General features: G+C 39.6%; 3 protein-coding genes across 8 annotated transcripts in view; 2 read left to right on the top strand and 1 right to left on the bottom strand.

Moving 5' to 3' along the window:
* spag1b (sperm associated antigen 1b) overlaps positions 1–12,046 on the bottom strand; it is a 25,651-nt gene extending 13,605 nt beyond the window's left edge. The window contains exons 1-11 of one of the 4 annotated variants that reach the window (XM_024281172.2): positions 11,913–12,046; positions 9,725–9,847; positions 8,150–8,309; positions 7,968–8,078; positions 7,814–7,886; positions 7,629–7,728; positions 7,356–7,480; positions 6,322–6,383; positions 5,952–6,075; positions 3,264–3,695; positions 569–668 (exon numbers count right to left, since the gene is read on the bottom strand). In XM_024281172.2, the coding sequence (XP_024136940.1) occupies positions 569–668; positions 3,264–3,695; positions 5,952–6,075; positions 6,322–6,383; positions 7,356–7,480; positions 7,629–7,728; positions 7,814–7,886; positions 7,968–8,078; positions 8,150–8,309; positions 9,725–9,837 (1,400 nt within the window). In that variant the 5' untranslated portion in view covers positions 9,838–9,847; positions 11,913–12,046. Of the gene's footprint in view, positions 1–568; positions 669–3,263; positions 3,696–5,951; positions 6,076–6,321; positions 6,384–7,355; positions 7,481–7,588; positions 7,606–7,628; positions 7,729–7,813; positions 7,887–7,967; positions 8,079–8,149; positions 8,310–9,724; positions 9,848–11,912 lie in introns of those variants that run through there. The other 3 variants (XM_024281174.2, XM_024281175.2, XM_024281176.2) reach the window with 3 other exon arrangements.
* LOC112151986 (regulator of G-protein signaling 22) overlaps positions 11,965–23,995 on the top strand; it is a 27,985-nt gene continuing 15,954 nt past the window's right edge. For all 3 annotated transcript variants that reach the window (XR_002920208.1, XM_024281171.1, XM_024281170.1), the window contains exons 1-6: positions 11,965–12,102; positions 21,780–21,927; positions 22,003–22,031; positions 22,118–22,180; positions 22,249–22,431; positions 22,512–22,597. Coding sequence is in view for 2 of the 3 variants with exons in the window: in XM_024281171.1 (XP_024136939.1) it covers positions 21,903–21,927; positions 22,003–22,031; positions 22,118–22,180; positions 22,249–22,431; positions 22,512–22,597 (386 nt within the window). In the remaining variant the exon portion in view is untranslated. The remainder of the gene's footprint in view (positions 12,103–21,779; positions 21,928–22,002; positions 22,032–22,117; positions 22,181–22,248; positions 22,432–22,511; positions 22,598–23,995) is intronic.
* fbxo43 (F-box protein 43) lies at positions 12,757–21,217 on the top strand. Its single transcript, XM_036215915.1, has 5 exons — positions 12,757–13,517; positions 14,688–15,401; positions 16,567–16,669; positions 18,808–19,002; positions 20,969–21,217. The coding sequence occupies exons 1-5, from the start codon at positions 12,757–12,759 to the stop codon at positions 21,215–21,217; spliced, it is 2,022 nt and encodes a 673-aa protein (XP_036071808.1).

The raw sequence follows: 23,995 nt of genomic DNA, 5'->3' as shown, positions 1-23,995 counted from the left end.
TCTACAGAAGAACCATGTTTTCCAGGAGTATAGTGGAAATGAAAGACTCACTCCAATGAAAATCATGTTTTTAACAGGGTCATCTGGTACAGAATATATACATAAAAAAATTAAGATTAAAATTTCATTTCTTTGTATTTATGTATTCAAATTGTCGTGAATCATCAGCAGGTTGGTTGATTTGATTAACCCTTTAACACCACAGATCCAGTATCATTTTTTTTTAATTGCCGTTGAGCTGCTTTTCTCCTTCAGAATCTACTGGAATCACGTTGATCGTGTTATCAATTAAAAAAATGGAGAGTAAATCAAAGAAAATAACCACTGGAGCTTAGTATTCAGTATGTTTGGTATTGCAATTTAACACAATAATTCCATCAACAACATCTACTCAATCATTTGAAAGTCCTCGCTGTAACAGTTCTGTATTTGGAAAGCTTTTATCCGGGAGATTCCCCAAAGGTTCCTGGAGTCTGCTCTTTCTAAAAGCCCCTGCTGGGAACACACTTCAGTAGAAAACAACAAAGCAAAACTAATTTAAAAGATAAAAGCTATAAAAGTTTCTCACCGTGTACAATCTTCTATGCAGTCTTGACTGTTGCCGTCTTTCAGGAAGCATGCTGCTCTGTTAGAATACAGGATACATAGATCCTCTGGACTGTCAATCCCTGTAGAACAAAGAGACACTTACTGGAGTTTAGATAAACACACACCTGAGGTAAGCTCCAAAAACAGCCTTTAAAAACATGAGGGGGTTCTGGGAAACGTAGGCTGCCATAAAATCCTAACTTCTTCCTTCAAAGAAATGTGATAAGAAAAGTATGAGAAATGAAATTATCTGGAATTTGAGTCATTCTTGCTGAGTCAGAGTTCCATTCAGAAGCATCCTAGATAAAAAAGAAAGAAAACTCTGACCCCCATGTCCATTAGAAGAGAAGATACAGAAGGAAATGAATTAAAAAATGAATTCAGACTCCGGTAGATCCAGAGACGATAAGATTGATCACTGTTTACTACGAGTAATAGAAAACTATCGCTCCACAGAGATGTCAAACCTCTCACATGTTTGACGCAGATATTCTGTAATTCTGAGCCGATCATTCAGTCAATCCTTTCTTCATTCTGGAGGTAGAGTTGATCAAACAAGACGTCTTCAGGTCAACAGGATGTAAAAACCTACATAGTTTATCATCTATGTGAACCTCAGACATCAGTTTATACATTTACTTCATCTAAATTTAATCAATGCTAATTAAGTAATCCTTACTTTAAAAAATGATTAGTTACTTTTATTTATTTATTTTCTCTTTCCCCTCTTTGTCCTCAGCAGTCTTACACTGCTGGGTTTTCTTTATTTTAGTTTGGATCTTGGTAGTCATAGTTTGCAGGCTTTGTTTGTTTGTTTTCTTTAGGTAGTTTTGGTTGTTTGGTCAAGGATCCACCATGAAGAGATGAAAGAGCCACATGTGGATCTGGAGCAGCAGGTTGCAGACTCCTGACCTAGAGCCAAGGTAAAGCACTTTCTTCATTCACATCACCAGTGTCATGGTTGAAGACACATTTTCATGTGGATTGTACAGCGTATGTTCAACTTGAACAGTTAAAGTCAAAAGTGAGGGGGGGCTGGACAGACAGGGTAACTGAAGGCCAAGTTCCACATAACAGAGCATCTCAGAGGAAGAAGAGTACTCCACTCCTGATGTTGGAGCTTCTGTCAGCAGCTCGTGCTGAACCAGAACGTGTTCAGTGAGGAGTCTGGATTCTGCCCAGGTCTTTAGTCAAGGTGTGGAGAAGACTGATATCTTGACTGCTGCACTGATAGATCAGCATCTTTTGGTGGAGGAAGTATGATGGTATGGGGAAACATCTCCGTAACTCATAAGATAAGGCAGAGAGAAATATTTTGTCTTTTTTTAAATGTTTATTTTTTTCATTCATTTCTTATTTATCTGCAAAATATCCAATTAAATGTCTGATGTGTATGTTTTTATGACAAATTTCCAACCAGTGGCAGTCACATCTTCATAGTCTGGAGCCTGACAGTGTATACATGAACACCTGCTTCCACAGACCAGAGTCTATCAGAGTGTCAGAGGGTGGAACGGTCTGCAAAGCAGTCTGACCATTGATTCTATAAGAGAACTGGACTGAGTGAGTGTGACATCATCCATAGAAAATGACAAACTGCCAGCTCCAACCAAATTAAAGTCTATTCAGTCACCATTTTCAGGATGTGGACGCCACCATATTGGAGCCAGACGTTGTCAGTAATCAGTGATGCGTTTCTATGGTAACCACTCTCATCAATCAGGAGTGAGTTGTTGTAAGTCCACACTCGTACCTGCTTGAGTGTGGACCTGAGGCGTCGCCAGTGACGCTTAAAAAAAGTTTTTAAACATGCTGTAACTTTTTCAACCGTTAGCACGATCAACGTAATTCTACTGGAAATATGTTGATTGTGCTAACAATGACAAAATGACACTGGAGCTGAGGTGTTAAAAGGTTAGTGGAATGAACCTAAACCAGGGGTGTGCAGTCTGCGGCTCCAGATCCACATGTGGCTCCTTTATCTCTCTGTGCAGTAAATACAAGCAGTAATGTCCTGAACCAGCTGAACGTTTTGATGCTCAGACCGCTGAAACCCCTGAGAAACATGGTGAAAAACATACAGAAAGGAGCAGGAGATCCACTATAAAGTGAATGATTAGTAAACATTCACATAATCTTCTTGATCTGGTCTTATTTAATACTTTTAGTTCCTCAAACTGTAGTTTTGTTTAGTCTCAGCTGCTGGTTCCACCATCAGTCAGAGGTGAGGACTCCCAGCAGTCTTCAGAGGAGCTGATCTGCACTTTCTGTCTTCTCCCGCTCTCTGGGAGAATTACAGCCGTCGGCTCCGATCCCATTTCACAGTGAGTGGTTAGCGGTCACGTGACTTGGCGGGCTTAGCGGCAGGATAAAGCAGAGGCGCTGTCTCTGCGCTCCGACTGCCTCTGTGACGCAGCGCTCTGGGCCAAACGCGGGAACCGCTCCAGAGATGTCACACATCTGTCACACATCTCTGGACCATGACTCCTGAGCAGCAGCAGAACCAGAACCAAGGTGGAGACGGTCACCTGCTGACCTTTGATTTACGGCTACAATCTCAGCTGTCATGTTTCTGAGGACCGACACAGATCAGCAGCGCGCTCGCTCCAGGTATTACCTGCTCAGGTGTGTCAGAATGAAAAGTGACGAACAGAATGAGGAGAGTTCAGGCTCACCTGAGTCCGCATAGCCCTGGATGGCTTGGGAGTATTTGTCCAGCGCGTCCGCAAACTGTCCTTTCTTATAAAACAGGTTTCCCTCGTTCTTCAGTCGGGCCAGGGGGGGCGGCAGGGCGCCGCAGGGGGCATCGAGGTTGACCGCGTCCCCGCCGTTCTCTGCGGGTGTCCCGCTGCCCGGCTCCCGCTGCTGTGACTCGGAGCCTTTGCTGGATCCGTTGGTGAGCTTTGACTCCGGCGGGACTCTGTACTTGTCGGCGCTGCCGCCTTTGCTCTTCCAGCCTCCGTGGGGGGAGCTGCCGGGCTCGCTCGGTGGACCCCCGCTCCCTCTGCCGTGGGGCTTTTTCTGAGAGTTTCCCATGTCTCCCCTTACGGCAGGAGCGACTGATCTCTCCTCCCCTCCCACGGGCTGGCTGGGTTGAACCGGACGAGCTGGAAGGGTGAAGGAGGGAGGGAGGGAGGGAGAGAGGGGCAGGACACGCCCACAGGAAGGAGTCAGCGGTTACATCATCGTGGAGGCGGGAGTTCCAGGAAGCAGGAACTTTTTTTAACTTCAGAATTATAACATTGTAAGACAACAACCTTATAAATAAAAGAAACCAATAAACAGAAGAAAAAACACGAAAAAACAAAACACAGTCAAATGAAAAATCTACAGTTTCTGATTATTGACTGTATACAGAGGACTGGACAAAGCCAATATGACATCCATCTTCTTCCTCTCATCCAGTGCAGGTCGTGGGGGCAGCAGACTAAGCAAAGATAAACCAGACTTCCCTCTCCCCTACTTCCTCCAGCTCCTCTAGGCGGACCCAGAGGTGTTCCCAGGACAGCCAAGAGACGTATGCACAATCTGAATTATTCCCTTCTCCCTAGACCAGGAGTCTGCAACCTGCAGCTCCAGATCCACATGTATCTCTTTAATCTCTCCATTGTGGCTCCTTGGAAAAACATAAAACAAGTCATGGAGACTGCTGATCCAGACATGTGGACCATCAGAGTCAGCAGCTCCTGATAATGTCTGTCTAACCAAAACTACCTAAAGAAAAAAAATAAAGTCTGAAAACTAAGACTACCAAGATCCAAACTAAAATAACAAAATCCAGCAGAGTAAGACTGATGAGGACAAAGAGGGGAAAGAGAACAAAAATAAATAAATAAATGAAAAATAAAAAAGCAACATTTTAAAGTAAGGATTACTTAATTAGTATTTATTAATTTAGATGAGTTAAATGTATAAATTGATGTCTGAGGTTCACATAGATGATAAACTATGTAGGTTTTTGCATCCTGTTGACCTGAAGACGTCTTTGTTTGATCAACTCTACCTCCAGAATGAACAGATTTTATATGTAAAACTTTGGTAAAAAGTTTGATCTTTTATGAGTTAAAATCACATATTATCTTATGCTGAACAACATTGGTTAGTAGCTGTTTAGAACTGCACTGAGATGATACTGTTTGACACAGAGTGTCTTTTATTTTGAAAATAGGTTTTTTGAGCTTCTGTCAACTGTTAAATATATATATATATATATATATATATATATATATAGGTTGCAGGGAGACGCTTCATTCTCCGTTCTTGATTATCTCGTTATAACGAGAAAACAAACTTTGTTTTCTCGTGATGATAACGACATATTATTTTGTTATCACGAGAAAACAATTTTAAAAAAAGTAAGGCAGGCCGTATTCGGCTTCCGTAGGAAACTTTTCTTTAATAAATAAAAACCTGATCTGAACTCTCAAACACTAAGGCCTTAAGTCCACCCTCATCCTAATCCTGAATTATTGCTCCTTTCTCCACAGAATGAGAAGTTTGTTTGTTTTTTGCTTTTCTTGCAGGTTTAGGGATAGACAGTAAATATTCTGAGTAGATTCATCTTGAGACAGTTTTTTACACTTTGCAGCTCTTGCTTGGTTTTGGTCAGTAAAAACTGGACCAAACGGCTCTTTCAGAATCAAAGGTCGCAGAGACAGAAGAGACACTGACTCCATGTGTTTGAGAGCGTTTTCAAAGCTCCAATCCCCAGAGCAGTCCCACAGAATGATGGTCTCCATGCTGCGCTGCATGGATGCAGTGAATCATGCAGACTGAAGAAATCCATACATTTCCTATGCATTTGTAAATTTGATGTCATTACAATAAAAATAAACACCTAATTGTGTGTTTTGTACATTTACGTGATTATGAGAGTTGGAATTAAAGATTTGAAATCCTTTCTCTGCATGATTTTAAGTACTGAAACAAAATCTGCTGATGTGATGTTATTTTATTCTTTGCCCTAAAGATGCTTTAAGTTAATCTTAAACTTAAGAAAAGCCTGTTAATTTGTTTTGTGGTCCCAGACTTTTGGAGGGGTTGGAGAAACAAGATCTGCGATAAGCAAAGTGGTGATTACAGTGTTGGAGATCTCCAACATGCCACATCAAAGGATTGTCTAACAACATTAGAATGAATTTCTGCTTTCAAGCTGTCAAAATTCAGAATATGTAAAGAAGATCGATTGAAGACAAAAACCATGAAGGGACAAAAGGTAAGATGTGTAGAATAAGAAGCTACTAAAACAGAATGTGGACCAATAGAAAGGGGAACAGTCCTGGCTGCTGCAGGCAGCACTGCTGTTGCAAAACATACAGTGTTTAGTTTGAGTGAACTGAAGACTTGTGAAGGTGCAGACTCACCAGAGTGTTGCTTTTCTTGGGAGCTGTTGTCATCTTCCTCTTCAGCCTCGTGGATGAAGATTCCTCTGCGCCGCAGCTCCGGCTGACATTCTGTCACCTTCTTCTGGATTTTCAACAGACGCTGCTAAGGAACAAAAGAGTGGTGTGCTCATGCTGGGGAAGACGACACATTAATGAGCACTGCAATCACATGCTTTCCCACAGCACTGCATGAAAACATGCTCCCGTCTGGATGTAAAACTCAGGGGCATTCCAGGAGATAGAAACTGAACAAAAACATTTACAGGCCTTTTAATGACAAAAAGAAAACTGTCTTCAACTTTCAGCTTTGCTTCATCAAGTACTGTGAATTATAGAAGCTCGTGCTTACAGCAGCTGCAGTGTTTTGTGGCTCATCTTGTAACACAGCTCTCAGGTCTTCCGAAGCCTCCTCTATGGTCATGACAGCAGCACAGCAGAGAGAATAACACCATTTAGTTCAAAGCTACACGAAGGGATGATCAAATCTATGACTGACACCTGTGAGACGGAACATGGGATTGAAGTGTTTGAAACAGTTGAACATGTTTGTAAAACAATAAGGCAAATGTGTCAAAGTCAAGGCCCGGGGGCCGGATCCGGCCCTCCAGGTAATTCTACCCGGCCTTCCATTTTGTTTTGTTTTTTGTTATTAATGACCCGATGTTATCTTGTGCTTATTTCTAACTTGTATAATTTTGACAAAATATATTTTATGCAGATTAAAATATAGAAAGTTATTTAAGGTTTAAGTTGATTTATTCTATAATAATATTCCTGACTTTTTATTATTCATAATTATGTTGAAAAGTTATGGTTTTAAAGTTTAGTCATTCTGCTAGTTTTTTGAACTATATTGGCATTTACTAAGATTTTTTTGGCTGCTTTGGAGTTTAGCTAATATTTCAGCTACATGCTAGCTGTTTTGGCTAATTTAGGCTTTTTAAAAAGTTTTTTAGTCTCTTTTGGAGCTAGGCTAATATATACACGCTGGTTGTTTTGGCAAATTAAAGCGTTTTTCAGTGTTTTAGGACATTTTGAAGTTTAGCTATTTTTTTTGTTACATGCTAGCTATTTTGGCTAACCTAAGTTTAAAAAAAAAAAAGTCTTTTAGGCTAATTTGGCATTTAGCTAATATTTTAGCTGGCTATCAGCTCTAGCATCTTCAGAAGCCAAATTCAGCTTACAGTATTCACACTAGCATTATCACAGGTAATGCTTATATATCTAGTTCATAATTATCTTGTAAAGTTATGGTTTTAAAAGTTTTAAAAATGTATTTTTAGAGTGTTCAACAAATGTTTATCCTGTTTGACCCACGACCGAAGGTGTCTTTTGGATTGTGGCCCCTGTGTGATTGACTTTGACACCCCTACAATAAGGTACCGTCTTTACTGCCTGGCTCCAGTTCCGACATGTGCTGACAGTCCGTCATGGCCCCGTTCCAGCGCTTGATCTGTGCCTCAGCTCGACTCTGGAATGAGGCAACGGAGGGCAGAGCAGAAAGGCTCCTGTAAGGGAGAGAAAATATAACTTATGTTTACAGAACGAGTCAGAACACCACAAAGCAGTTTTATCAGAAGAAAATTACAGGTTTAATTCTAGGTTTCTTAACAAACCAGAAGAGGGTTTAATGATCTCAGTGATTCAAACCCAGACCTGGAACAGTATGCAGCAGCCTCCTCAAAGTCCTTTTCTCTGAAAGATTCATCGTCTTCTTCACCATTTGCCAAAAGAAGCGTTTGGTCCTGAGACATCACTGGATCAAACACAGACACGAGAACTCTGATGCTTTGTTAAACACTTATACACACACACACACACGGCCAACCATTCTACTTTACATGCAGCATCTACTTCAGCCATCATCCATTCTGGATATTCTGGGGTGCTTCTCTCTTCTTCTGGAATCAACTTCTGCAATAGAAAAAGAACTTCAGCACATAGTTTGTCTTCAGTTAATATGTTTGTGTATGGATTTCTTCAAGGATAGATTACCTTGTTGAGAGGAATAAAGCAACTGGAACCTCTGACAGGTGTTGCTGAGCCATCACAAACTGGGTGATTTTTGAGCGAAGCCTCAGACTTTTTTATTTTTTCTTCCCAAGTCTAGAGAGAGCAAGCATTCAACGTTTTTACAGCTAAAGTTAGTAAAGAAGAACATAGCTTATGTACTATACCTTCATCTCGCTGACTATCTGGTTCCACTCATCTTTGGAAAGGCTGGCTGCTGTGGCTGCAGGGTTTTCCCTCCGGAGAGCTCGGCTTCTCGGGTTCAGTTTCTCCAAGTGACTTTCACAGAACTTTATCAGATGTGGATAAAATCCCTCTTTACCAGACCTGGAAACAAAATGGATAGCTCCTGTAAGCAGGGCTCCACAAACTTTTTCTTGTGAGGGTCACATAACTGTTTTCTTCTCTGGTGGGGGACCACAGGGTCGGTTTGTAAGCTAACAGAAAAAGTGTAACAATCACAGCCTAAACCTAAACATTTATGGTTTTTCAGAAAGCTTCACATAGCCACATTTTTAATAATAAGTGTGAATGCTGTAAACTAATGTGGCTCCTGAGGATGATGAAACTGATAGCTAGCTAAAAACGCTGAAGCTGACAATGCAGAAGCGGAAAGCTTGCTAAAATATTAGCTAAATGCCAAATAAGCCAAAAATGAAAGAAAAAAAAACTAAATAAAAGGAAAACATACAATTTTGTCAAAACAGCTGGCATAATGCTAATGTATTAGCTGAACTCCAAAGTAGCCTAAAGAAATAGAAAAAAGTCTAAGTTAGCCAAAGCAGTTATCATAAGGCTAAAACATTAGCTAAACTCCACATTAGCATAAAAATGGAAAACAATCGAATTTTGCCAAAACAGCTAGCATAATGCTACAATATTAGCTAAACTAAAAATTAGCCTAAAAACTGGAAAAAAAATCTAAACTTGGCCAAAAGAGCTAGCATGATGCTAAAGTATTAGCTTAAATTCCAAAATATTCTGTATTGTTTAAGGGGAAACATGTCTATTTATGAACACTTATTTTGTCAAGAACATAGCATCAATTTCCTCTATCATTGCAGGTATCAACATGAAACCACTTGTAGTTTGTTAAGTTGTCCAAAGAGATGTTTGGTTTAAAATGTTGTACCATTTGGTGTTATGGTTGATTTTAAATGATTTTGTATAAATATGTTTTCCCTATTCAAAATCCATGAGACACATTTTAAATCCTTATATCTTGAAAAGTGTTAGACCGACTGGTATGAAACTTTGTAAGTAGATACTTCAAACCAATCATTGTGTGCTCTATCAATGCTGGCTCTATTGTGCCACCAGGTGGTCAATTGTAGCATAAAAGTGTTCAAGACTTATTCCACAATGTAAAATAAGTAAGCACAAAAACTTTCACAACAGTACTCCCCTAGGTGGCGCTACAATGTATTCCAGATGTTTCCTCTAATATCTCCAAAAGTAATTGAGAAATATGGATGAAACTTGGCGTGCACGTTGGACGGAAGGTCTTTAATGCTTGCAGCTGTAAAATATTTTAAAGTCGCATTGCTTTCAGCAATCAGATGCAATTTTTCAAGGAATTGCAAATCTAGTTTATGAATGATCTTAAATAGATTTGATATATATATGTGTGTGCATTTTTTTTAATTTAGTCATTTTCCTTTTTATTGTTGTTGAAACTGCTTGAATTAAACCAAAATCCTAAAAAAGTAAAAAACAAAACTAAAAAATACAACAGTCCCCACCTCAGTTCTCTCAAAATTTTCTCCAAGTGTTTTGCATCTTTGCATTTTCCAATGTAGCTGTAGTCCAAATGCTCCACAGGAACCCCATGAGTGTGTTCAACGGAGGAGGACATGATTCTCTGCCTGCAGGAATAAAATTCATTTTAAAAATGCTAAAAAGGAGAGAGATAAGGACAATTACACCCAAACACTTTCTTATTTTATACTTTCAAACATTTTATTTTGGATTCCTTTAGCAAAAAGTAGTCTAAGTGTACTACAAGCATATTTGGTCAATACCATGCAGCGGGCTGCAACCATTAACAGTAAAACAACCATTTGGGCCACAAAGTCTCATGCAACACCATAGGAAGTTAGATACTGCTTTGCATTCATTACATCGCTACTTTTACAATAAATATTATTTATTATTTGGCATGAATAAAAACAGAACTTAAAATTGAAAAGACAGAAACTTGTATGATTTCCTTTTAAAATAAGACACCAAATACCAAACAAGATGATCTCAGCAATATGTCTGTAAACTTAACTCATCCTAACTGATTCAAAGCAGATTAAGTAACCTTAGTTTTAAAGATGACAATCTACAAGGACTGATGTCTTTGAAAACTTGTCTCACTGTAAGAATTCTCTTAGGCCAGTCCATAAAATAATGATTTCTCATGTCTTACTGATCGGGTTCAGCATGTCCATGTCAATGGTAAATTATCTCCACCTTACAGTTGTAACACTGGATCTCCGGTTGTGTCTTTTTACCTCTCCTTTTTAATTTCAATTATCCAATGACACAGTTCTGGTGTCTCTTTTATCTGCATGAGACAAACCATAGGCCTGCTTTAACACAATTTGTTGATTGGTGTGAGGCCAATTACCTTGATTTAAATGTGGCTAAAATAAAAGACATGGGGATTGATTTTAGACGTGCTGGTATTAGTGTGATCCATGGGGAGAAGGTGGAGATTGTCGAGAGCTACAAATATTTGAGCACTCAAATCGACAATAAACTGAGATTTATCCTGAACACAGACCATTGGAAAGCGAGGGCAGCAGAGAATTTACTTGCTAAGAAGTTGAACTTTTTTAATGTTAATCATCCATTCTTAATCACTTTTATTGTTCTTTTATTGAGAACATTTTAACATTTTCGTTCATTTGCTGGTTTTATGGTCTGTCTTTGAAGGACAAAAACAAATTGCAGGGGATTATCAAAAAATGCTCTAAAACTAGACTGAGGGACCTTCACTCTGTGAAGAAGGAACAAGTGCTGAAAGCCAAAAGCATTCTGGGACGGCCGAGCATCCTCTGACTCGAGACCAGGGCTGCCATGATTGATCGACTAATAAAATAGTCGACAACTAATTTAATTGTCAATTAGTCGTTACTTTCTATTATATGGAGTCAGCGTGTAGTAAAGTTTAAAGTTATAATGACATTCTGGTAGCTTTTTGGACTATTTTGGCATTTATTAAGGTTTTTTAGGCTATTTTGGAGTTTAGCTAATACTTCAGCTACATGCTAGCTGTTTTGGCTAATTCAGGATTTTTTTCCTGTTTTTTACGCTAATTGGCATTTTACTAATATTTTTAGCTGGTTATCAGTTTCAGCGTTTTCAGCTATCAAATTCAGCATATTTATCTATCAATTTGAGCATCTTCAGCGACCAAATTCAGCTTATAGAATTCATGCAAGCGTTATCACAGGTAATGCTATATATCTAGTTATTTAGTTTAAAGCCATTGATGGTTAAGATTTGTGTTCTACATCCAGTTTGCGTATGACCCTTAGTTGACTAATCTGAAAATAAATAAATAAATAATAATAATAAAAAAAATCGGGAATTAGCCGACTTATATAATAATCGTTTGTGGCAGCACTACTCCTGACTTTGGCGTCGATTTTATGCTCATACAAGGAAAACCTATAATTTTTGCAATCTTTTGTGACCTCAGCGATTACATTGTAATTTTAATTTAGATAAAAGTGTTTTCTGAGGCTATTGCTCATGTGACACTGTTGTATTGCTGTACGGAGCCAAGGAGTACTACTTTTTGCAGGATGTGCAGCTTAATGTGATCTTAGTCTGTCATCTCGTTGTAGAGGGAGAAAATTACCCACACGTCTCAGTTGGCTTGACAGGGTTAATTAACAAGAACACATCCAGGAATTAACCAAATGAAACCCACTTTACCTGCGTTTGTGTAATCCGCCGCCTGTTGCCGTGGTAACGGCACCCGGAAAGCCTCCGATGCTGATCGGAAGCACGTGACACCGTCAACAGAGGGCTCCAAATTTAAACAAGCTGCGCCCGCGTGCGCATTTAGCAGAAAGAAGCAGAATGTAACCGGAGGGGAACGACACCGCGGACAGACGTGACAGCGGTAAGGTTCCCCCGCGGCTCACTCGGCAGCACCTGCTCTGCGGTTTTTGCTGATTCATGTCGCTGTTAGCTTGTCACTTGTAACTGGCACGAGCGTTTTTCAGTGTTTGACCTCCTTTTCCGCTAAATATTCCTGAAATGTGTCCCAAAAAAAATCGAGCATTTGAACCTTTTCGTTGGTGAAACGAACGTTGGGGGTGTGTGGAGACTTTGTGGACAGATGTGGGATTCAGGTGTTGTCCTTTAGTGACGCTCAGGTGTTTTCAGCTGATGAGGAGCTGCGTCACAGCTGGGGAGGTGTCCCAGCGGGACGCCGAGCTGCTGCTCACGCATGAACACCGCGGGGCTCGGCTGTGGGTTTGGCGGGCACAGCTGTGTTTGTAGCGGGCACGAGGAGGGCCTTCAGTCCTTAGCAACCAAACCTGAGTGACAGGTGGTTTAGTCAGCTTCATGGCATGTTTAGTGTCACCCTGACACCTGAAATGAAGTCTGTCACACTCTATTACCCTTAAAAGGTCACTACAGTTTGTTCAGAGAGTCTAATAATGAAGGTCAAATCATAGCAGACAAATAAACAGTGTTAAAGTTGATTTGTTCATTATTTTTAGCCATCTTCAGACCATTTGACAACTGCTCCCCCCATCCTGAAACGACAATGACCTGCACTCCTGAATCCAACGTTTACCTGGAGAGCCACAAACACCAGGACTCCCATGACTGCTCCGACAGCGGGTACTCAGGCTTTTTCCAGAGCCCCCGGAGCGTCAGCGGAGTCCGCTGCGGTCCATCATCTCCAGCAGAGTTCAGCGAAACTCCAAAAGAGAACCTGAAGCTCCCCGACACTCCTAAAGAGAGGGCTGGAAAACCGGAGGAGCGTTCCGAGCGAGGCTCCAGGGAGACCCTGCGGCCCTCTGCTGTGAGCTGGTGTGAAACCCCCAGATCTTACAAAAGAGACGGCTCTTTACGACACAGACTTCTCATGTGCAAGGAGAAAAATGAGAGCGCAAGATCACCGACCTCCGGCAGGACTGGAGTCAGGCCTGAGCGGTGGCTCAGCTCAGCCTTCGACTCTCTAGAAATCACAAGTGGTGGTTCGTGGAGCACTTCAGCGCTGGAGCAGGATCTCCCTCTGTCGGGCCGAAAGCGCCGCCTGCTCTTCACGCAGGCGAGGACCTCCACTCTCAAAGATGGTAAAATTGTCACCAGTCAACTCCCCACGTTTGACAGGAGTTCGTCCTTGATAGAGGAAGATTTAAGTGGGAGCCCGTCTGCTGATACTCCGAGCTTTTTTAAAGCCCAGCCTGCTTCACGTAAAGAACATTTTCAGTCTCCAGCAAACAAGGAGCCGAACATCCTGAGTGAAAGCTCAGGAGTTCTGACTACGCCGTCATTTTCACAAACACCCAAATACTCCAGGTATGTTCTGTTTTCTGTTGATATTTACCTTAGGGCTGCCACAAACGACTGTTTCAATAGTCGACTAAAAGTGGATGTAAAGCACACATCTTAACCATCATTAGCTTTAAACTAACTGAAAATACAGACAAAATGTTAGCATGTTGCTACAATAATACCTAAAATCTAAATTATCCTAAATAAACCCAGTAGAAGCCAAATTAGCAAAAAAAAGCTAGCATATTGTTAAGGCTAAAAACTATCTTAACTACAAAATGGCCTAAAATTTCTTAAACTAAATTAGTCAAAAACATTAGCCTGGTGCTAAACTCCAAATTAGCCTAAAAAACCCAAGTAGATCACAAATTGGCTAAAAACCATTATGTTGCTAAAGTATTTGCTAATCTATAAATTAGCCTAAAATAAACACAGAAGAAGCAAAATTAGCCAAAAAGCTAACACATTGTTTGAACACTAGCTTAACTCCAAAATATACTAAAATTTCTCAGTTACATTAATGAGTCAATAATGTTAGCCTGTTTCTAAACTCTAAATTGGCATAAAAACCTTAGTAGAGGTCAAGTTGGTCAAAAATGTTAGCAAGTTGGTAAAATATTAGGTAAACTCAAACATTTTTGTAAATTACTAAAATACGGAAACGTAGCCCATGAATATATTTAAAGGCTTGTTGCTAATCTACTTAAAAAACTTCATTTGAAAATGTTCTCATTCATTTCCTATGGGGCATATTTTGCTCAATATTTCAAAAAATGTATGAAAATTCTACTAAAAATTTTATCAAAAAGTTTATGAATACCAAAATACCAGCAGTAAAGTCCTGCACAAGCTGAACATTTTTATACTGAGATTGCTGAAATTGCTGACAAAAAATGTACAGAAAGGAGCAGGAGAATCACTGGTGTGAATGATTGCTAAGCATTCACACAAAAAAGTGCATATTTTGGTGCTGAATGCTCATAACTTTGTTCAACTTTACTACACTCTGACTCCATATAATATAAAGTAATGACTATTCAACATTAAATTAGTCGTTGACTACTTTAATAGTTGAATAGTCGTCGATTAGTTGTCATTAAATGATCATAAATGTGGCAGCCCTAGTTTACATTTCCATGTTTAACCTTCAAACGCTGGTCAGGAAACGTGTGCCTACGTCTCTCTTCGGAACAGGTCTGCGTGTGAAGATAGTGGGTTTGGATCGCTAACACTTGATAAATCCCAGGACTCCTTGGTTGACCACGATGGCTCCTTCCAGGAGCTGCTCCTCTCTGCTTCTAGAAGAAACCGGGAGACCCCAAACCTTGCAGATGGACGTCAGCGCTCCCGTTTACCCCGTCAGCACAGGCTGTCCACTCTGAAAGAAGGTGGCTCTCAGTCTGAAGAAGAGCTGCTGGATAGAAAGCATCAACCTTGCTTTAGGTGCCTCAGGCATTGTCATGAGGATGAGGTTTTTGCTGAAGATGTCACCCCCTCTACATCATGTAAATGTTTTAATACTCAAAGCTCTGCTCAACATGACCATGCCCTGAAAGCCGACGCCACAAGGTCAGAAAGTACCACCCCCTCTAACTCCTCCACCACTTCTCTTGGCGCCACCCCGCAGAACTTGTCTTTGACTCCGGCCCTGCAGCTCGTTCACAGCATGTGCCAGCAGAAGTTGCAGATGTCTGCAGGTCAGAGCCCGAGCCTGAAGGAGGAGCTGAAGTTCACCGCAGCACTGGTCCGAACGCCACTGACGTTCAGGACCACCATGCCTCTGGCGGGACTGATTGGCAGGAAGATGGGCCTGGCAAAGGTGGACATCCTCACAGAGCTGAAGAGGAGGAACCTGGGCCACATCCTCACTCTGATATTAGCCAAGCTGGACTCTGAAAGTGTTTACAGGTGATCATTTAATGCAGGGCCGTTAAACTCAATCGCACGCAAAATCCAAAACACACCTTAGGTCGCAGGCAGAACAGGATAAACATTTAATGAATACTCTGAAATTAAATGTTTAAAACTTTAATACCATAATTTTTAACATAATTATGAACTAAATATATAGCATTACCTGTAACAATGCTGGTGTGAATGCTGTAAGATGAATTTGGCCACTGAAGATGCTAGTGCTGATAGCTGAAGATGCTGAAATTGATGGATAAAAACTGAAATTGCTGATGGCTGAAATCAGTTGTAGCTGAAATCACTGAAGCTGATGGCAGCAAACGCTGAAGCTGATAGCTGAAAACGCTAAAGTTGACAGCTACCTAAATAGCAAATTGGCCTAACAAAACAAACAAAAAAAATGTAGGTTAGCCAAAATAGCTAGAATGTAGCTGAAAAAATACCTAAACTTCAAAATATCCTAGAAAACTGAAATAAAGCATTAATTATCCAAAACAGTTAGCTTGTAAATATTTGCCTAACTTCAAAACAGCCTTAAAAAAATAAGTAAAAGCCTAAACTAGCCAAAACAGCTAGCATGTAGCTGAAATATTAGCTAAACTCCAAATCTGTCTTTAAAAATTCTTGGTAAATGCCAAAATAGTCCAAAAAGCTACCAGAATGTTGATTTTTAAAACGTTAAAACCGTAATTTTTAATATAAGTATGAATAAAAAAAAGCAGAATGATTATTCCAGAATAAATCAACTTAAACCTAAAACTAGTTACGGTTGTATTGTCTGTACTATCACAGTCTGAAGTTGTCCCACCCTCCATAGACAGAAGTAGTTTAGTCATTTCAAAGCTGCTAAGACTTCAAAGCTCCATCATTTGAAAAGTTTCCACCAAATACACCTAAAATGAGTAGAGATCCAAAAGCAGCACTTTTCCCAGAGGAAATGTCTGTGGTTGGTTCGGCTGAGTGCAGTTAAACTGGGCCACGACAAATTTGACAAAACATCACAGCACTGAATCATCAATCATCAAACTATTTAAATCCTCCAATGAGGTTCTGAACAAAAACTGTTCTGTGTGATAAAGAGCAATGCTAGGTGCTCCACTGTCAGGTGATGTTGAACCACAGATGAAGACCACAGTTTGATTTTTGATCACTACGTTGACAGGCTGGGTCAGGTGTGTAAAAGCTGGAACCAGATTGTCCAGCAGGACAAGCCAGCGAGCCTCAAGAGAAGAAACTACAGGATCGACCTGGAGGCTTCTGTGGAGGTAATCCCTAACAACTCCAGACGACCTTATTTGAAATACAAGTAATATTAGCACACTTTCAGAGTTGAAATAGTTGAGATCACAGAAATGGTAAGAGGTTGAAAACAAAAACAGATTTAGAACTGAGGTTAAAAAAATAGAATCATAAGCTCCTGATGTTTATAAGAAGATTCTTTATTACAGACTCGAGGTCCATTTGCCACAAAACTAATATATATATATATATAGGTGTATGTATAAAAAGAAACACTCAAGCTAAAGGGTTTTGCTTTTTATATTCTGGTGTGATGTAACATTGCAAACGCATAAATGTGAGACAATATCTTGAAGAACTGATGTCTTCCATCAATTTGAAAATTGTTAGTAGGAGTTTTTATTTCATTCTGGACGCATCACTTGGGTTTATGAGATAATCAGACCAGCAGTCAGGAGGCTGAGGGGAAGAGATGATGAATATTATATTAGCAAACGTGTTTCAGGGGAAAGGTGAAGATGGTTTACACCAGGAGTCTGTAACCTGAAGCTCCAGATCCACATGTGTCTCTTTTATCTCTCCATTGTGGCTCCTTGGTCAAACATTCATGGAGACTGCTGATCCAGACATGTCGACCATCAGAGTCAGCACCTCCTGATAATGTCTGTCTAACCAAAACTACCTAAAGAAAACAAATAAACAAAGCCTGAAAACTAAGACTATCAAGATCCAACCCCAAACTAAAATAACAAAACCCAGCAGAGTAAGACTGCTGAGGACAATGAGGAGAAAAAGAACAAAAAATAAATAAATAAAAAAGCAACATTTTAAATTAAGGATTACTTTATTATCATTTATTGAATTTTGATGAGTTAAATGTATAAATTGATGTCTGAGGTTCACATAGATGATAAACTATGTATGTTTTTACATCCTGTTGACCTGAAGACATCTTGTTTGTTCAACTCTACCTCCAGAATGAACAGATTTATATGCAAAGAAAAACTTTGGTAAAACGTTTGATCTTTTATGAGCTTTTAAAAGCACACATTATCTTATGATTCACAACATTGGTTACCAGCTGTCTAGAACTGCACTGAGATGATCAGTTTGAAACGGAGACATTTTTGTATTTTGAAAGTAAGTTATTTGAGCTTCTGTCAAACATTTAAAACAAACAAAAAAAACAATAATGAAACAAAATGAGAGTTTCATGGTTCTTTTGATATTTTTGTTTTTGTGCCAAAAAATAGACATAGTTCATAGTTATTATTTAAACAAAGGTCGTGAATGTAAATCCAAATTTCTTAAAGGTTAAAGTAAGACTATGCGGCTCCTTCTAGGTTTTGATCAGTAGAAAACGAGTCCAAAATGTCTCTTTCACTGTTAAAGGTTGCAGACCCCTGGTATAGAAACATTCAGAGGACTGATGTGGTGAACCTTCAGGTGAAAGATGTTCAGAAAGTAAAGCTACCAGCAGGAAAATTAAAGAACATTTCTAGGTGAAGTGAAGATGGAAGAGTCTGGAGCTAAATGGAGACGAATCATTTTCAGAAGTCATGGCGACGAGAAGAACTGAACCCTTTCAATGAGAGTAACTGTATTCCAGCTGCTCGCTCTGATCAGGAGTGGAAGTGACAGCTGTCATCCCTAGATTGGCTTTACGCTTTTTTTTTTTTTAAAAAGCAAAAAAAATACTTCCACCCTATTCTTAGATCTCATTAGAGAACAAGATAACTTCATGAATGATCAGCGGGAGAGCTCATCTGAAGAAGAAAATACTATAAAACTGTATTTGACCCATGAGAATGAACTCCACAGGTGTATCATGTAGGTTTGCTGGTTCTAGAGATGCTGATGATCCATGGTTACGTTCAGCCACTGGACTGGAATATTCTGGATCACAAAGCCGTCTATAGCCCAGTACGGAAAATCATTGTTGCAGCCAAAACCCACCACTATCAGAGTAACGAGCACCTGTTGGTGTTTATTGACATCAATTGGAGAGCAGACACGGTTGGGAGATGTATGTTTTTTTCCTTACAAAGACATGCTTATGATCAAGAATCTGTTTTTGTCTTAGCGTTGTAAATGTTTGATGCTGTCGTGTTCGGTCCTGTTTGCTGTTGTGGTTCAGCTTTTCTGACATGCTGGTTTCTTGCAGCTCGGCACTGTCCATATCTGTGACGCTGAGACCAGAACCGCTCTGCTGAAGAGGTCCGCCTTAAAGATCCTACAGGCCCAGTCCAGAACTTCCAGTTTCTGCACCCCACAGTTGGCCAGCACCACTTTAACCCCATTGGAGCACAGCGGCCCCCGATCAGGCAGCAGCAGCAGCAAACAAGAGAAGTACATGGAGGTAAGTTGTGATGGTCTAGATCACTGGTGTCGAACTCCAGCCCTGGAGGGCCGGTGTCCTACATGTTTTCCAACCAAGCTGCCATGGAAGCTTCTTATTGGCTAAACACACCTGATCCAGGTAATCAGCAGCAGATGACGGGTTTCTGGAAAACCAGCAGGACGTCGGCCCTCGAGGACTTGAGTTTGACACCCCTGGTCTAGATCGTGGCTCTTTGACCCCTCCATGGTGTCTCTTTGGTGAAGGAAAAGTAAAATGTCATATTTTGAAACAGTAAGTAGTTAAATAAAACTTAATTCAACTCATTTAAAAGCAGTTGAAGGAGAGTATGTATCACTCTTAGATATAATTCTCCATCCATCAGTCCTTTGTAGTTTGCCAAATTTGGACCAAAACACTCTGAATTTTGAGCTCTGTGTCCCACAGAAAATTCATTTGAGATCAATAAGCAAAACCAGAGTTTAAAACCTCTGGCACTCTGGATTATTGGAGGGATTCACTACTTTTGAACAAATTCAAGGCGTTTGTGTGGCTTTATGGTTGGAAAAATACAATAATGAGCTTATTTATTTTTAGTTTGTTGGATTCATGAATTTTTGACTGAGATGCACCACTAATGGTAAAATAAACTGATGTTGTTTTTATTATTACTGCTGACATTACACTATACTACTGCATTAGCTGCCATTGAGATGATCCCATGAGATATAAGTATGGAGCCAAATCGAGGCCATAAATACTTGAAACACAAATAAAACATTTTGAAAAGGAAAAACATATCTGTGTCAAAAAATGTAAAATATTCCGAACTTTTTGCTTTTTTAAAATAAACTTAATTATTTTCAGCTTCAAATGTTCTGTTTTTTAGGTTTCAAAACTCAAAATTTCAATTTCAAAACTTTTTTTTCAGTTTCAACTTTAATTTTTCTCCAAATCTGAAAATTCCAGTTTCAAGAACTGATGAGGGTGGTAACTTCAGTCCCACTGTCTCCAGGATCTGTGATAATTACAGTCTAAAAAAGGTCCATTTAGTCTGTACTATCGTAGTCTGAAGTTGTCCCAAGACAAGTTTAAAAAAGTTTTATCGCGTACAAAGTTTTTTTTTTTTTAAAACAACTGGAACTCCAATAGCTCCAAAAGTGTTTTAGCCATTTTATCCAAGCATAAGGACATTTCAGTGTCTTTATTTAGCACAATAAGAGTGCTTTGAACAGGTTAGAACGTTTTTGAAGCGCGGTTTGTATGCAATAAAACTGTTTTTTACATCCGTCTTGGTTCAACTTCAGACTATGATAGTACAGACTAAACAGACATTTTCTGACTGTAATTATTACAGTTCTCAGTCAGTGAATGCATCGGGAATGAAGTTACCACCCTCATCGATTTTGATTGGTCCTTCCTGTTAGCCCCGCCCCGACGCGCCACAACAAGGCCAAAAGTTTTGAAACTGAAATTTTCAGATTTGAAACTTAAAATAATTAAGTTTATTTTAGAATAGCGAGAAGTTTTGGATATTTTCTTTTTCTTATTTTAATTTTTGGGCTAAACGCCAATATTTTTTCTAAATGTTTTATTTGGGTTTCAAATATTTATGGCCCTGATTTGGCTCCATGCACAAGTGTCTTTTATTTTGAAAGGAAGTCATATTAGCCTCTGTCAAAAGTTATAATCTATTTTGTATTTTGAAAGAGGCTGTTTTTCATGTTATATTGATGACTAAAACAGAAATTGTTTTTCATTTATCATATAAGAGAACATCGATACAAAGAAGTGTCGTATTTTTCTAAAGGGTGAAATAAGACTTTGCTGGTCCTACTGGGTTGTTGTCGGCCGACCCAAACAGCTCTTCAGGTGTTTAAGGTAGCAGAGCCCTGGTCGAGATGGGAGCTGCCTCATCCCTGAGTTGTGATACCTCTCTGGTCTAGCTGTACACACCTGATCCATGACAAGTTCTGTGTTCCTTCAGATTGCCAAGACCTTGTTTCATGATGAGAGCCTGCGGCCTTGCCCCCGATGCCAGCATCCTGCTCGCTGTCACGCTGTGAAAAGAGAAGGCGTGTGCAGCAGAGCCGACTGTTCCTTCAAGTTCTGCACATCCTGCTTGTGTATGTTTCATGGATCCAGAGAATGTGGCAGTCAGAGCATGGGCCGTCGCAAGAAGGACAGCATTGTTCCAGGAAGTGCCCAAAGCAAGAGGAATGTTAAAAGACTGTAGGGAAGGGTCTTTTTTTTTTTTTTTTTTTTAAACCCTCCCAATGCCAGCTGCTTCTTTGTCTTTTAAACGATGAGTGGTGGGCAGTCAAGCTCTGTACTATTTAGCATGTGTTTGTACCTGTATGTGAAGTATTGTATGTATTTTTTCTCTTTGATCCCCGTGTTTTTAAATATTGACATGAATGAGTGTCATCCTTTAAAATGGTTGTTAAATATGCTGTTGATGTTTCCATCCACACTTACTGTACAAAGTATATTTTTGAAATTCCTTACGTTTTTGGTTTTTATCATTATGTCTTCAGATAATTCTTTTTTTAATAAATTGACACTTTTTTATACTTCTGTGTCACTCGTTTTATTTGTCCTCAAATTTGTCATTGTTTGCTGCCATCTAGTGGTAGAATGTATTAACTGCATCTATAAATTTACTGTCTTTTTTTTTTTTTTTTTCACAATTTGTCATTTGAGTGACTGTAATGTTATAACTGGGAGTTTGCAATAAAGTTCCATTGGTGTTGAAGTGCACTGAAGTGGTTTCTCTTTGATTCTTTTGCTCTCTTTAGTCAAACTTTCACAAAGTGACCCCCCCCACTCCTGCGTTTTGAAAGAGTCCACCTCCATAGCAACCTGGAGTTTGTGTAATCACACTGTTCAGCTGCTTTGCTTTATCCTTTCCTGAAAACGAAATGACGTGTGGAGTCTTTTCCACAGGTGAGCACATAATTTCTCATTTATTTGAAATTGCACTATTTTTATGACTAAAAAATCTTTTCTTTTTGTCTCAAGACTTTCCTCAACTCACTGCTGACAACTTTGTGAGTCCACTTTTTTCCTTGCTGATATTTCATGACCTGACTGATGTGATTCAGCTTCATTCAGGATCTGCATGTTCTCCCCTCAGGAGAGCCGCCTGGCCTCAGATGAGCTGTTGGTTCACTTCTTCAATGATTTCTTAAGTCTCACGGTAATGTCGGGCTGACAGTCACCACTCAGTCTGTCACTCCAAACACTCACACCTCCATGATCCTCCAGGCTTTTTCGGAGGATGTGCTGTACAACCATGAGAGTGGACTGTTGGAGGTGGTGGATGGAGCCGCCGAGCGTGTCTCCAGAACCATCAGAACCGCTCTGATACGGACCAAATCCAAACTCCTCTCAGGCGACCAGTCTGTGCTGACCAACACCAGCCCAGTAGAGAACCGTTACACTGTTAGGGTAGGCAACAGTTTGCTGGAAAAGGTTTGTTTTTGAGGTGGATTTAGGTGCAGATTTGTTGAAATCTTTATTTTTTTTAGTGCCTGGACAGACAGCAGGGAATGCGATGGATCACAAGAGAGAGGCTGCCCTTTTTCCTTCAGAGCGACTGCTTCTTCGAATACAAGTAAAACCACGTAGTTCTGTTTACATCTCTGCAACAAATCCCTAATTTACCGTCCTCAGCCACAGCTCCACTCTTGAACGCACTCTTTAATCAATAAGGTGGTGGTTTACCTGCATCAGGATTGAATCTCAACATTTCAAGCTATCAAAACAAAAAACTAAAGAAAACAAACAAGAAATTTATAAATGGATGTATCACATCTCATTAGTAGGAATTTAATGGTAAATCGATCAACTTATAATATATTTCTGTGATGCAACCAGATTGATCTGTTGGAGGCAAGTTGTTATTCTAATTGACAGACAGCATTATACAAGTTTAAAAATGGATTAATTGATTACAACCAGTATTGTAAAATCCCATTTGGATTGAGACCCTGTTTTTTACTTTAGTGTAAAAACAACTAAGTTCCATCACAGCAGAAACTGATCATTCCAGTCCAATGTGTGGAAACTCTTTGAATTGATCAAAGTCATGTGACCATAGAATGTTCTAATAATTATTCTGATGTGGAAAAACAGCAGTGGGCTGAACTGTATCAAAATGTGAATGGATTTGACATCCATTCTTGTTTGTACACATATTTAATTGATTATCTTGAAGAAATACAAGAATCTTGAAAACTTGACCTGCACTGTTCAGTACCAGCTATTTAACTCTGAGTCACTCTGGTGGAAGTTTGGGATAAAGATGTTCTGATCCGTTTTAGATCAGGGAATCAGATCCAATCAGATCGTTCCAAATCAGGCGTGTCAAAATCCAAAACGCACCTTAGGTCTCAGGTCGAACAGGATAAACATTTATTGAACACTCTAAAACTACATTTTCAAAACTTTAAAAACTGTAACTTTTTTACATAATTATAAACTAGATATACAGCATTACCTGTGATAATGCTAGTGTGAATGCTGGAAGCTGAATTTGGCCGCTGATGATGCTAGTGCTAATAGCTGAAATCACAGAAGCTGATAGCTGAAAATTTTGAAGCTGATAACTAGCTAAAATATTAGTTAAATGCAAAATTAACCTAAAAAAGAAACAAAAAAAAACCTTCGGTTAGCCAAAACGGCTAGCTCGTAGCTGAAAAAAGCTATACTTCAAAATAGCCTAAAAAACAGAAAAAGCCTAAATTAGCCAAAACGGCTAGCATTTAGTCTAAATATTAGCTAAACTCCAATATAGCTTAAAAAAATCTTCGTAAAAACCCCAATAGTCAAAAAAGCTAGCAGAATGCCCATTTTTAAAACTTTAAAATCTAACTAAAACAGGCAGGAATATTATTCCAGAATAAATCAACTTAAACCTTAAACATCCATCCATCCATCCATCTTCTCGTCCGCTTTTTCCCTTTCGGGGTCGCGGGGTGCCGGAGCCTATCCCGGCTACTGAAGGGCGAAG

Source organism: Oryzias melastigma, linkage group LG16 (assembly GCF_002922805.2).
Source record: "Oryzias melastigma strain HK-1 linkage group LG16, ASM292280v2, whole genome shotgun sequence".
NCBI lineage: Eukaryota > Metazoa > Chordata > Actinopteri > Beloniformes > Adrianichthyidae > Oryzias > Oryzias melastigma.
Note: the sequence above shows the minus strand (reverse complement) of the source record. Positions and strands in the feature narration are given on the sequence as shown.